Source organism: Biomphalaria glabrata, chromosome 4, assembly GCF_947242115.1.
Source record: "Biomphalaria glabrata chromosome 4, xgBioGlab47.1, whole genome shotgun sequence".
Taxonomy (NCBI): Eukaryota; Metazoa; Mollusca; class Gastropoda; family Planorbidae; genus Biomphalaria; species Biomphalaria glabrata.
The window spans coordinates 51322768-51335589 of NC_074714.1; the positions used below are offsets into that span (position 1 = coordinate 51322768).

The following is a 12822-nucleotide window of genomic DNA, read 5'->3' on the forward strand; positions in this document are numbered from 1 at the left end:
TATATGAACAATAATTGTACAATCATAACGGGACTAACTTTTCTACGTTATTGATACTACAACATACTACACAGGCTACATTCTGCACAGTGTTTTAATTTTTTTTTTTCTTAACAGCTTTGATGAAATACACATTTAAAAAAAAAATTAATTAAGTACTCCTTTCAGACCTTGCGATCTATAGGGTAGATGAGACCTTTATCACTCAGCCACCGCTATTACCGAAATAAGAAAGTACTAATCTTAAAAGTGATGAAACCCCAAGGGATTCTAATATTTGCTTGGGGGGCCCCTGACACTTCTTAGTATCCAGTTAGGTCTACGACCAAAATTAATCATAAACTTGTCAGAAACTCAACTTAAGACTATTAAAGTATCGTATAAATGAAACAGTTAAAATGGTCATTAGATCAAGAACCAAAGCAGAAATATTCCATAATGTCTGATTATTCTTTCGATTAATATATTTTTTTTACACTAGATCCTAAAATGACATGCCCATTTCCTTCACAAGGGACAAAACAAAAATGATTTGATAGTACTAGAAAGTAGCTAAGTATGTAGAGACAATCCACTGGCCGAAAAGGCTCTCAATCTTCATGACGGTCGTCGCTGTACTTCCTGACACTCGGGTTGTTCTTGATGACTGTGATCAGGTCAATGACGGCCATGTAGTCCGACATCAGGGTGTCAATCATCAGGTGTGACGAGCACTGGTCCAGGAAGTCCACGATTGCCAGGTCAGCCATCGTCATCTAAGGAGTCAGCAAATGCATCAATAAATATCAAGTCACGCATGGAATGTCATCTTTCCAATATTACGCATAGAATACCATCTTTCCACTCTGTTTTTTTTTTTTTTCAATCATAAATTTGAGAAGGTTCACATAAAACAAAAACAAATTCCTGTTCATTAATTCTAATTACGATTTTATTTCGTTGATTACCTCCCTTTTATCTATTTTCAAATCTTTTGCTTGCCCTATTATTATTAATGTTTTTTTAAATGAATATTAGAACATCACGAGAGCATTGATTTGTTGGCCAGGTGGTCATCGTGATTCATTATCTTCGGTGGGCAGGATTATCAAAACATTATCTTCTGTGGGCAGGATTATCAAAACATTATGTTCTGTGGGCAGGAGAATTTAACATTATCTTCTGTGGGCAGGATTATCAAAACATTATCTTCTGTGGGCAGGATTATCAAAACATTATGTTCTGTGGGCAGGAGAATTTAACATTATCTTCTGTGGGCAGGATTATCAAAACATTATCTTCTGTGGGCAGGAGAAGCCTATCTAACATTATCTTCTGTGGGCAGGATTATCAAAACATTATCTTCTTCGGGCAGGAGTATCAAACATTATGTTCTGTGGGCAGGAGAATTTAACATTATCTTCTGTCGGACTGATTATAAAAATATTATCTTCTATGAGGCAGGAGTAGCCTATCTAACATTATGTTCTGTGGGCAGGAGTATCCAACATTATCTACTGTGGGCAGGAGTATCAAGCGGCAGATAACACCGTGTCACAAGCCGGATAAGACCCGCGGACGGGATATTGGGGAATCACAAAAACGCTATTAACATCTCTGCACTGACTTACTCCCGAGGCAGCAATGAATGGTCCTCTAGTCTTCTGAATCAGTTGATCCCACTCCTTGAGGGCAGGGGGCAGGATGACGTGTAGCAGCTGACTCTGGGCCCACTCCTAGAGACAAGAAGAAACGATGATTAGGATTATCTTATCTTCTTATATCTTATAAATTACAGACGTTTCAACGAAGAAGAGGATTACGTCCCACGCGTGTCCCTAGGTGAATCTAGTCATGCATGTTAATCAATGACTTACCCTGCCAAGTCATTGGTTTTCATGGCTGACTCAGGCGACCCATTCCATGCTCTAATAGCACGAGGGAATAAGGAGTATTTGTACATTGAGCACATCGGCACACATTAGGCCAGGTCAGGCACCTCATCTTTCAACGGAATAATACAAATATGATATAAATATTTGCATGTATACTTTTTTTTCTCTCAAATTATTTTACTCAGACTCTAGCAGTATGTCCCATTTTCCTAATAAAAACCCAGCTATTTCCCAGGTTCTGTGCAGTTAAACACATGTTCTGAGATTATTCCTGTTAAATTATTTTCTTCCAGAACATTGGCAAATAAATTTGTAATATTAATAATAATAACATTTAGCCGCTAAAAAATATAAACCTTTTAAAGTGAGTTTCATGTTTTTATTAAAAAAATCCACGTTTGGCGACATTTTTGTTCACAATTATTTTTCAATGAGTAAGTCACAATTATAAAACGTTACCACCAGTATTAAACGTTATATTATTATGTAAATATATGCAACCTATTTAAGATGAATACTATTAAGTAACAATAAGCAGATCTTTTGATTGGAAATAACAGGTGGTCAAAAAACATATGCTGTATTTCTTTTAGACCTTCCTTTCGGAAGATTATTACGCGCTAGTTCAGACCTCTTGCAGAAACAAGGTAGGGTTTGAACTCCAGACTATTGTGATAACAGTTCGAAATGAATAAGACCAGGCAGCCATCCTACAAATGTATGTTTTTAAAACGTGACAGGGGAGACAACTCTTATCTGTCGTAATTTGCAGCAGGCTTGAACAAATTAATGTCCCGCTTAAAGCCAGTGTATGTTTAAAACCCTCCACCAATATATATTATTTGTTCTTATTCTTAATTCATACTTTTTTTTTTCCTATTATCTTATGTTTGATATTTTAAAACGTTTAAAAAAAATAATCAAAGGCCTTTACAGAATTATAGGTCTTCGAAAACAACTGTAGAAGTTTTTTAATCCAATCAAACGTACGATCGTCAGACAATGCATTTCTGTCAATGCTAAGATTTAAAAACAAAAAGCCTATTTTTTCCAAGGACCATCACTTAGAAACGCTCTAACAATGTTTTTGAGACTGATAATCAATTCCCTGGAAGCATTCACTAAAGAAACTTTTATTGACATGAATAACAGTGAGTCATTGCCAATATCTGCACGGAATAGGTGACTGTAATCAGAGCTTGTGAAGCGAGCAGAGACTATCTACTGGTTTCGCGCTTTCGTGGGGTAGCTCTAGTCCGTCCGATTGCAGAAAAAATAGAGTGATCTTTCCATTACTTGGTGTCCAAACTCTTGAGCCATATATATTATTTCCTACAACTGAGTTGGTGCCAAACATATTCCACAGCATTTCGTTGAATCACATCAGCAAGGTAGAGGGTCGGGCCAGTGACACATGGTCAACCTATGACCTCTTTTTTTAAGGTCAGGGAATGTACACTAAAAACATCTAGACCAATTGTCATATCAAAATGATGAATAAACTAAACTGCACCTAATAGTATCTCATGATTGCAATGTAAACTTTACCAGTTTTTCCTTGTTCTTCTCTCCGTTTATCACCCAGGAGATGGCTCGGCTGTTTTTGCTCTGTAAACGCCTCAGCCTCTCGTAGGTCGCCTCAACGATCAGGTGTTCGTCGTTCAATACGCCCATCAGCACTGCAGCAAAAAGAGGGTTTTGGGGGGGGGGGGGGGAATAAGTATTCCTTTAAAACTGATCAATCAGTGTAGGGGAACTAACTACGACCTGCTTACGTCTTTCCCCCCACCCCTCAAATGATGAAACCATAATGGCGACGTGTAGATACTTTTCAGGATGGTGTCATAAGTCATTAACGGCTCAGTCACTTCTCGAGATCCGGTGCAGAAATAAACAGACGTGTAAAAAACAAAACAGCTTCCGGGCCAAAATGCAGACAAAACTTACAGTTTTCTGACCAACATGCAGACAAAACTTACACAGTTTTCTGACCAACATGCAGACAAAACTTACACAGTTTTCTGGCCAACATGCAGACAAAACTTACACAGTTTTCTGACCAACATGCAGACAAAACTTACACAGTTTTCTGACCAACATGCAGACAAAACTTACACAGTTTTCTGACCAACATGCAGACAAAACTTACACAGTTTTCTGACCAACATGCAGACAAAACTTACACAGTTTTCTGACCAACATGCAGACAAAACTTACACAGTTTTCTGACCAACATGCAGACAAAACTTACACAGTTTTCTGACCAACATGCAGACAAAACTTACACAGTTTTCTGACCAACATGCAGACAAAACTTACACAGTTTTCTGACCAACATGCAGACAAAACTTACACAGTTTTCTGACCAACATGCAGACAAAACTTACACAGTTTTCTGGCCAACATGCAGACAAAACTTACACAGTTTTCTGGCCAACATGCAGACAAAACTTACACAGTTTTCTGACCAACATGCAGACAAAACTTACACAGTTTTCTGACCAACATGCAGACAAAACTTACACAGTTTTCTGGCCAACATGCAGACAAAACTTACACAGTTTTCTGACCAACATGCAGACAAAACTTACACAGTTTTCTGGCCAACATGCAGACAAAACTTACACAGTTTTCTGACCAACATGCAGACAAAACTTACACAGTTTTCTGACCAACATGCAGACAAAACTTACACAGTTTTCTGACCAACATGCAGACAAAACTTACACAGTTTTCTGGCCAACATGCAGACAAAACTTACACAGTTTTCTGACCAACATGCAGACAAAACTTACACAGTTTTCTGACCAACATGCAGACAAAACTTACACAGTTTTCTGACCAACATGCAGACAAAACTTACACAGTTTTCTGGCCAACATGCAGACAAAACTTACACAGTTTTCTGACCAACATGCAGACAAAACTTACACAGTTTTCTGGCCAACATGCAGACAAAACTTACACAGTTTTCTGGCCAACATGCAGACAAAACTTACACAGTTTTCTGACCAACATGCAGACAAAACTTACACAGTTTTCTGGCCAACATGCAGACAAAACTTACACAGTTTTCTGACCAACATGCAGACAAAACTTACACAGTTTTCTGGCCAACATGCAGACAAAACTTACACAGTTTTCTGACCAACATGCAGACAAAACTTACACAGTTTTCTGACCAACATGCAGACAAAACTTACACAGTTTTCTGACCAACATGCAGACAAAACTTACACAGTTTTCTGACCAACATGCAGACAAAACTTACACAGTTTTCTGGCCAACATGCAGACAAAACTTACACAGTTTTCTGGCCAACATGCAGACAAAACTTACACAGTTTTCTGGCCAACATGCAGACAAAACTTACACAGTTTTCTGGCCAACATGCAGACAAAACTTACACAGTTTTCTGGCCAACATTCGGACGATGGCTCCAGTTTCTCCCCACTGTTTACGACATCTGGACAAGATGGGCAGTGACTGGTAGGGAGTACCTGAGAGGGATTGAAGTCTACAGGTTAGGAAGCAGTCAACAAATAACACTCGGCAATGATTATTTAATCCCTAATGATGATATTTGTTTGACTTCATTAGAAATAAGATATATAAATATCAATACAAATTATTACAAAGTAAAGTTCCAAATTTAGACCTTGTGGTCTATATGGCAGATTATGTAAAGGTCATTTGTTTCTGTGGCCAACGGTTAAAGAGGGTGTCATGTGGCTTGCACAACGACCAACCGCCTTCCCTTTTCTCCACATTAGAGCGGGGTGGACTCGGAGGTGCCCAATGATCCGGAAATTAAAAATCCCAGTCTTCACCAAGATTCGAACCCGGACCCCCGGTCCAGAAGCCAAGCGCTTTACCGCTCAGCGGTATTATAAATGTACTTAATTTGGCCAGATTTCGCGCTCAACTAAAACAATTAGTAAAACTATTTATAATCGCAGAGATTTATTATTGTCATTCTAGATCTATTACAAATGTGATCACATGACTAATCCAAACTAATTGATACAATTACACTTAATATAAACTTTGTATTTCAAAAATAGTGATATTTTTTTATTCTTTTTTTTCACTATTTCTTGCTCCCTCACTCTCTCTCACTCACACACACACACACTTACTTGATTTCCTTTCTTCCCACTCTTCTTTGGTCAGCCTCTCATCTGTGAAGGGCTCGCTGGCGACCACAAAAAGCAAGCGAATCAGTTCGGCGTCTCCTTTGCCCTTCAGACTGGTCAGTTTATAATTGGAGCTCTCTGGCGAGATGTCAAATACAAGCATTGTTGTCCAATTTTGTTTTTATATTAGTTTCTAGAATAAACTCTGGGAGTGGTGCACAAAAGGTAAAGCGCTCAACTATCGAACCGAGGGTCTCAGTTCGAATCCTGGTAAATGCTATGATTTTAAACTTCCGGATTTTAAGGACGCTATTGAATCCATCCAACTCTGATGTAATGGCCACATTACACTTAACCGTGGGGTCATAGAAATAAATAAGCTTTATATCACCTGACACATAGAGAGGTTACTTTTATGGTGATATTTACCATAGTAGTGAGACTGCTACAGTGAAACTGCCATATTGGAAATGTCATAGTGATACTATTATAGTGATACTGCCATAGTTACATTATTATAGCGATACTGTCATAGTAGTGAGACTACTATAGGGAAACTGTTATAGTAAAACATTCATAGTGAGACTGCTATAGTGAGACTGTCATAGTGATACTGTATTAGAGATGTTGTCCTCGTTGTTGATGTTTCATGGTCAAAGAATGGACGGGGCTGTCAATGAAATCGACTTTAATCCTGGCAAAAGACAGAGAGGAATGGAGAGAGATATTCGACGGATCATGTGTGGTGCTTCAGAGGTCCAATAGACAAATGGACTGGTTTGTTGTAGTGATACTATTATTGTTTAAATGAAATTGTCATGGCAATCCTATTATAGTGATAGTCTTTTTAAATGATACTGTTATAGTTTTACTGTCATAGTGATATTGTTTAAATGAATTTTTTTATGGTGATGCCGTTAAAATGATATTGTTTTAATGAAACTGTTATGCTGATACTGTTAAAAGACTAAAAAAAAAACAAAGATTTACTGCCGCAGGGGTAAACGACTGTATAGAAAATACGAAAAACATGCATATATGTAACCCTGCCGGACCAAGTAAAACAAAGGACGTTTAGGCCACGAGGCCTTCATCAGTGGCAAACTGATCAGTGGTATTGTTATAATGAAATTGTTATGGTGATACTGTTATAGTGATATTGTTATAATGAAACTGTTATGGTGATACTGTTCTAGTGATATTGTTATAATGAAACTGTTATGGTGATATTGTTATAATGAAATCGTTATGGTGATACTGTTCTAGTGATATTGTTATAATTAAATTGTTATGGTGATCCTGTTCTAGTGATATTGTTATAATTAAATTGTTATGGTGATACTGTTCTAGTGATATTGTTATAATTAAATTGTTATGGTGATACTGTTCTAGTGATATTGTTATAATGAAACTGTTATTGTGATACTGTTTTAGTGATATTGTTATAATGAAATTGTTATGGTGATACTGTTCTAGTGATATTGTTATAATGAAACTGTTATTGTGATACTGTTTTAGTGATATTGTTATAATGAAATTGTTATGGTGATACTGTTCTAGAGATATTGTTATAATGAAATTGTTCTGGTGATACTGTTCTGGTGATACTGTTCTAGTGATATTGTTATAGTGAAACTGTTATGGTGATACTGTTCTAGTGATATTGTTATAATGAAACTGTTATGGTGATACTGTTCTAGTGATATTGTTATAATGAAACTGTTATTGTGATACTGTTTTAGTGATATTGTTATAATGAAATTGTTCTGGTGATACTGTTCTGGTGATACTGTTCTAGTGATATTGTTATAGTGAAACTGTTATGGTGATACTGTTCTAGTGATATTGTTATAATGAAACTGTTATTGTGATACTGTTTTAGTGATATTGTTATAATGAAATTGTTCTGGTGATACTGTTCTGGTGATACTGTTCTAGTGATATTGTTATAGTGAAACTGTTATGGTGATACTGTTCTAGTGATATTGTTATAATGAAACTGTTATGGTGATATTGTTATAATGAAATCGTTATGGTGATACTGTTCTAGTGATATTTTTATAATTAAATTGTTATGGTGATACTGTTCTAGTGATATTGTTATAATTAAATTGTTATGGTGATACTGTTCCAGTGATATTGTTATAATTAAATTGTTATGGTGATACTGTTCTAGTGATATTGTTATAATGAAACTGTTATTGTGATACTGTTTTAGTGATATTGTTATAATGAAATTGTTATGGTGATACTGTTCTAGAGATATTGTTATAATGAAATTGTTCTGGTGATACTGTTCTGGTGATACTGTTCTAGTGATATTGTTATAGTGAAACTGTTATGGTGATACTGTTCTAGTGATATTGTTATAATGAAACTGTTATGGTGATACTGTTCTAGTGATATTGTTATAATGAAACTGTTATGGTGATACTGTTCTAGTGATATTGTTATAATGAAACTGTTATGGTGATATTGTTCAAGGGATATTGTTATAATGAAACTGTTATGGTGATACTGTTCTAGTGATATTGTTATAATGAAATTGTTATGGTGATATTGTTCTAGGGATATTGTTATAATGAACCTGTTATGGTGATATTGTTCTAGTGATATTGTTATAATGAAACTGTTACGGTGATACTGTTATAGAGGTATTGTTATAGTCCTACTGTACAATGCTCTCACTCCACTCCTCCTCGTCTTTCCTCTTGTTGATCCTCATCAGCTTTCTCATCTTCCTCTCCGCGTTGACCTGCGCCCTCATGATGTTCAGCATGTCGTCCTCGTACTTCTCCTCTTCCTCGTCCGAGTCCTCGTCGTCCTCGTCGTCGTCCTCTTCTGTCCGGTACTGGTTGGTGTCGCTGAAGGAGAGCGACGTGCTGGAGTACCTGTTGCCAATCACCCACAGAGGCGCTGCGCTGGACACACAAGTGGACACACGTGTTAGAAATGATGGAAACGTGAAGAAGTTGCTGTGCTATCGGGTAATAAACGTGTCTTATTTGTATGTCCTGAATCTACACGACGTTGCTTTATATCCAGAGAATGACGATTAATTATTGTTAACTAATTACTTAGTTTGATCCCGAAAAAAGGGAAACAACTTCTACTTTCTTGAAAGATATTGTTGTAGGTGCAGAGTTATTCTCCTTAGATAAGTTTAGGACTTTTTATATTTAGCTTGTTACGAAAATATTAGAAACTAGCTTCAAGGTTGCGGAGTATTACGTTTTAGCCCATACCTCCAGCAGGACGACACGGATTGACCGCGGGCGGGGTTCGAACTCGGACTTAACGTGATGGCAGCCTGAAGCTCATACCACAAGACCATGTAGCTTACCAGTTACACATGCTAGCAATTAAACATTCTTATGCTTATCTTCTCTTATAAATTACAGACATTTCTGTTTAAAATGTAAAAAAAATATATGCTTAGACTAAACATTCAATAAACGTGTTTGAAGCTCATTCGGTCTGTGACCAACTACGAGTGATGTAATTCCAAGACTTATTACAATTAAAGGTAAACAATTTAGCCTGAAATAAACAAACATCCAAATCTTTACGCATAAACATTCACACAAACTTCGAGTAAAAAGGAAGGAATAATGATGACCTACTTTGGGACAGTGGCTTCTAGTCCGTCCCAAGGAGCAAATGTCCCAGGATGCACCATGCCCAAGTAGATCATTCGGTTGACACGTTGACCACTAGACTCATCCTCCGGTTCGAATTGATCGTCTCTGTTCCCGCCAGTACTCTTTCTTCTGCTTCCCATAATTCTGCACTTATAGAAACGAACTGATTTCTCTGCCAACTGTATGTACAAGTGCTACTAGACCAATAAATCCACTAAAGTGACAGCTTTCTGATAAAGAAAAAAAAAACAACTTGTCAAATACAGGAAATAACATAAAGAATGACGTAAGAGAATAAAAAGGGGGAAGATAAACGTCTTAAAAATATAACAAGGCAAAGATTAAATTAAATTCACTTTAAAAACGAATGGACCTCATTCACCAAAAACCAGCGGTCACGTGATAATATAGATAAAACAATGGGAAAAAAAACTGTCACGTGATAACAACTGTTGATTAAAATTAGATCGTAATTTGTGTAGAAGAGATAGAGAAGCACGTGACTCAATGTTGTTTGTTTACTATTGGTGAATGAGGTCCATTGGTTCCCATTTTTTTAGTACCGAGCCTTGTATCAAGTCACTCCGTCTGTCTGTCTGTCTGTCTGTCTGGTACACGTTATGTCTCCCACTTCCCATTCTCGGATCAAGTTGAAACTTGGCACAAATATTATTTGTCAATGACAACAAATGATTTAATTTAAAAACTTATCCTATTAATTAATCAATCGGTCGTAATTAATTAATTTTGTTTTATATGGAAAATGTACTAAATCGGTGACGGGCGACCCGTGATGATAATCGCTATAATGTAGAGACTTAGGTCGTTCGATAAAAAAAATGAACCTAACAAATCGACTAGTACAACGTTCTATTTATATAAGTACTTGAATAGTTCAGTGGCAAAACACTCGTATGGGCAGGGTTTAATTCACGAAAGTGGGGTGAGGCAGATCTTTTTTGTAACCACCAGTTTAAAGCCCGCAGACTTTAATGGCTTGACCCTTCACTAGTCTCCAGGGAGCTATGGAGCCTACATTTAGTTTCTTGGCTCTGACTGAGTTATAATCTTTGGACCATGTGGTAGTATTTGCAGTTTTGATGCGAAGGCCAAGGCAATTAGTTAGGCCTTTAAAGTCATTGACTATCGACTCGGGATACTTCGGGACAACACAGATTGTTGTGGTCACTGACTTAAAACTGTACTACAGGCTTTGCAAAGCCGTGGACCATGACCCCCTAATATCGACAGTCATCATGGCTTCACACAACATAAATCAATGCTATGACATCCCTATAATAATGCAGTGGGTACCGAGTCACATAGGTGTGACTGGCAACACCATAGCAGATTCCTTGGCCCACCATGGAAGGCTAACACCACCTACAGAGCAGGCTGTGAGTTCCCATCATGCTCTGGCTGAAATTCAAAAAATAGAAATGGAAAAGTGGTTTGAGTGCTGGGTCAAGTCCCAAAAAGCCCGTGGAGTCTGGGAGCGCATGAGGCACCCTGACCGCACTTCCCCGTGGGGGAGGCTGCCCAGGCCTGAGCAAACAATTATAGCACAGTGCAAGACAGGCCATTGTCCTGTAATACTGTTGGCTCATATTTCTCAAGGCTATGGCCAAACTTCGACTCACGGTGCCCCAGAAGAAGAGGATATCGTGTCTCTATCCATTTTGAGTGCTCACAGACTTGCTGATCTCCCCCAGACTTGCTGATCTCCCCCAGACTTGCTGATCTCCCCCAGACTTGCTGATCTCCGTCTCGACAGGTCTGGGAAACCAAATGTTCTCGACCTGTATGGCGACATGTATGCACTACGCAAAACAGCAGGGTTTCTGTCAAGGGGAATTGAGCCTCTCAAGCTCTCACTCAAATGGAGTTTGATGATGATGATAATGATGATGATGATGGTGATGATGATGGTGATGATGATGATGATGATGATGATGATGGTGGTGATGATGATGGTGATGATGATTGGCAAAAGACGTCGGCCTTCCATCAAGGAGGCTTAAGCAACGTTTTTTTTTGTACCTCGCTTATATCAAAGCGCGAATGGAACTTTTTGTCAACATTCAAGATAGCCGACACGTTAAAGTCGCAAGACTTACGCTATTGTGTACACTGGTCAGTTATCATGGTAGGTAGCCTTCTTCCCCCCCCCCCTTTCCGTGTCTTATCTTTTCTTATAAAATATAGACGTTAATTCAAAAAGAAGATGATTACGTCCTACGCGTCATGCATCTAGTCATGCATGCTAACCAATGACTTAAACTCTGCCAAGTCATTGGTTTTCCTGACTGGCTCAGGCAACCCATTCCATGCTTTAAGAAAGAGCATCTGTAGCCTACATCTTGGTGGTAATAACTCAATCTCTGAAAAAAAAAGTCCACACCAGGCTAGATATCTAGATCTAGATCCAAAATAATGATGCAATATATTCTTAGCTTATTTTATGAAATACAGACATTACTTCAAAAAAAGGAAGCTGATTACGTCTAACAAGTCAGAGTGCAGGTTTTACATTGCTACGCAGAGAACTTGATTTAGAGTTAGACCTAATCTATAGCCTACATTGATGTAGATCTATTACTAAGATCTATTAGGATACAGGCTATTAAAGATCAAGATCTAGATAGACCTACATATTTAAGATCTACCCTCTCGCACTAGGTTGTTCAGGTGACCAGGTCTATAAATTCTTGATCTAGTTTAAATAGAGTCTATGACTTTTTTTTATGTGTCGAATTCAGCATAAGAAAATCACATTGGTGAACGAAATGCATGTTCATGAACCAAGATAAAAACTGACCTAGATTCTATATATATAGATCTAGGCTAGATCTAATCTAGATCTAGATCTAAACTCTCGAGAGGTCTACTAGAAAATTTTGTTCCAGATCTAGATCTGATCTACTTCCTGATTGGTCTCTACGTCCGAGTTCTTAAAGCCGCTCGTTTGTATTAATACAGATTATATAGTGTCTTTAGATTATATATCAAGTATCAGACTTTTACTAAACTATACTATAGTGGGAACAGAAAACATGGCCACCATAATGCATACAGACTATTAGTTGTGTTTACAGAGGCAGGGGCGTGACGCACACGCGCTCATTTGCATCCTTGGAGAGAACGTCACATTTTATGTGCACTGTGCCCTGG

At 37.8% G+C, this 12822-nt stretch overlaps 1 protein-coding gene across 5 annotated transcripts; it reads right to left on the reverse strand.

The window, feature by feature from the left end:
- Window positions 1-76: 76 nt before the first annotated feature.
- On the reverse strand, window positions 77-12812 carry LOC106073469 (glutathione S-transferase 4-like). 5 transcript variants are annotated; one of them, XM_056027942.1, is made up of 8 exons: window positions 12725-12812; window positions 9634-9881; window positions 8699-8931; window positions 6014-6148; window positions 5282-5374; window positions 3423-3553; window positions 1611-1715; window positions 77-755 (listed from the first exon to the last, which is right to left on the reverse strand). In XM_056027942.1, the coding sequence occupies exons 2-8, from the start codon at window positions 9789-9791 to the stop codon at window positions 591-593; spliced, it is 1020 nt and encodes a 339-aa protein (XP_055883917.1). In that variant the 5' UTR covers window positions 9792-9881; window positions 12725-12812; the 3' UTR covers window positions 77-590. The 5 variants fall into 5 exon arrangements, with proteins under 5 accessions (XP_055883917.1, XP_055883918.1, XP_055883920.1 ...); XM_056027943.1 differs by having other exon boundaries at window positions 12729-12785; XM_056027945.1 differs by having other exon boundaries at window positions 12745-12763.
- Window positions 12813-12822: the final 10 nt, after the last annotated feature.

Bases quoted from the DNA above. Each gene is read 5' to 3' on its own strand.
- LOC106073469 (XM_056027942.1), bottom strand. From the start codon at position 9,791: ATGGGAAGCAGAAGAAAGAGTACTGGCGGGAACAGAGACGATCAATTC. The intron at 6,149-8,698 runs GTGAGAGCATTG...ACATCTCGCCAG, and splicing joins GAAAGACGAGGAGGAGTGGA to AGAGCTCCAATTATAAACTG. The intron at 3,554-5,281 runs GTAAGTTTTGTC...TTTTTGCTGCAG, and splicing joins AATGTTGGCCAGAAAACTGT to TGCTGATGGGCGTATTGAAC.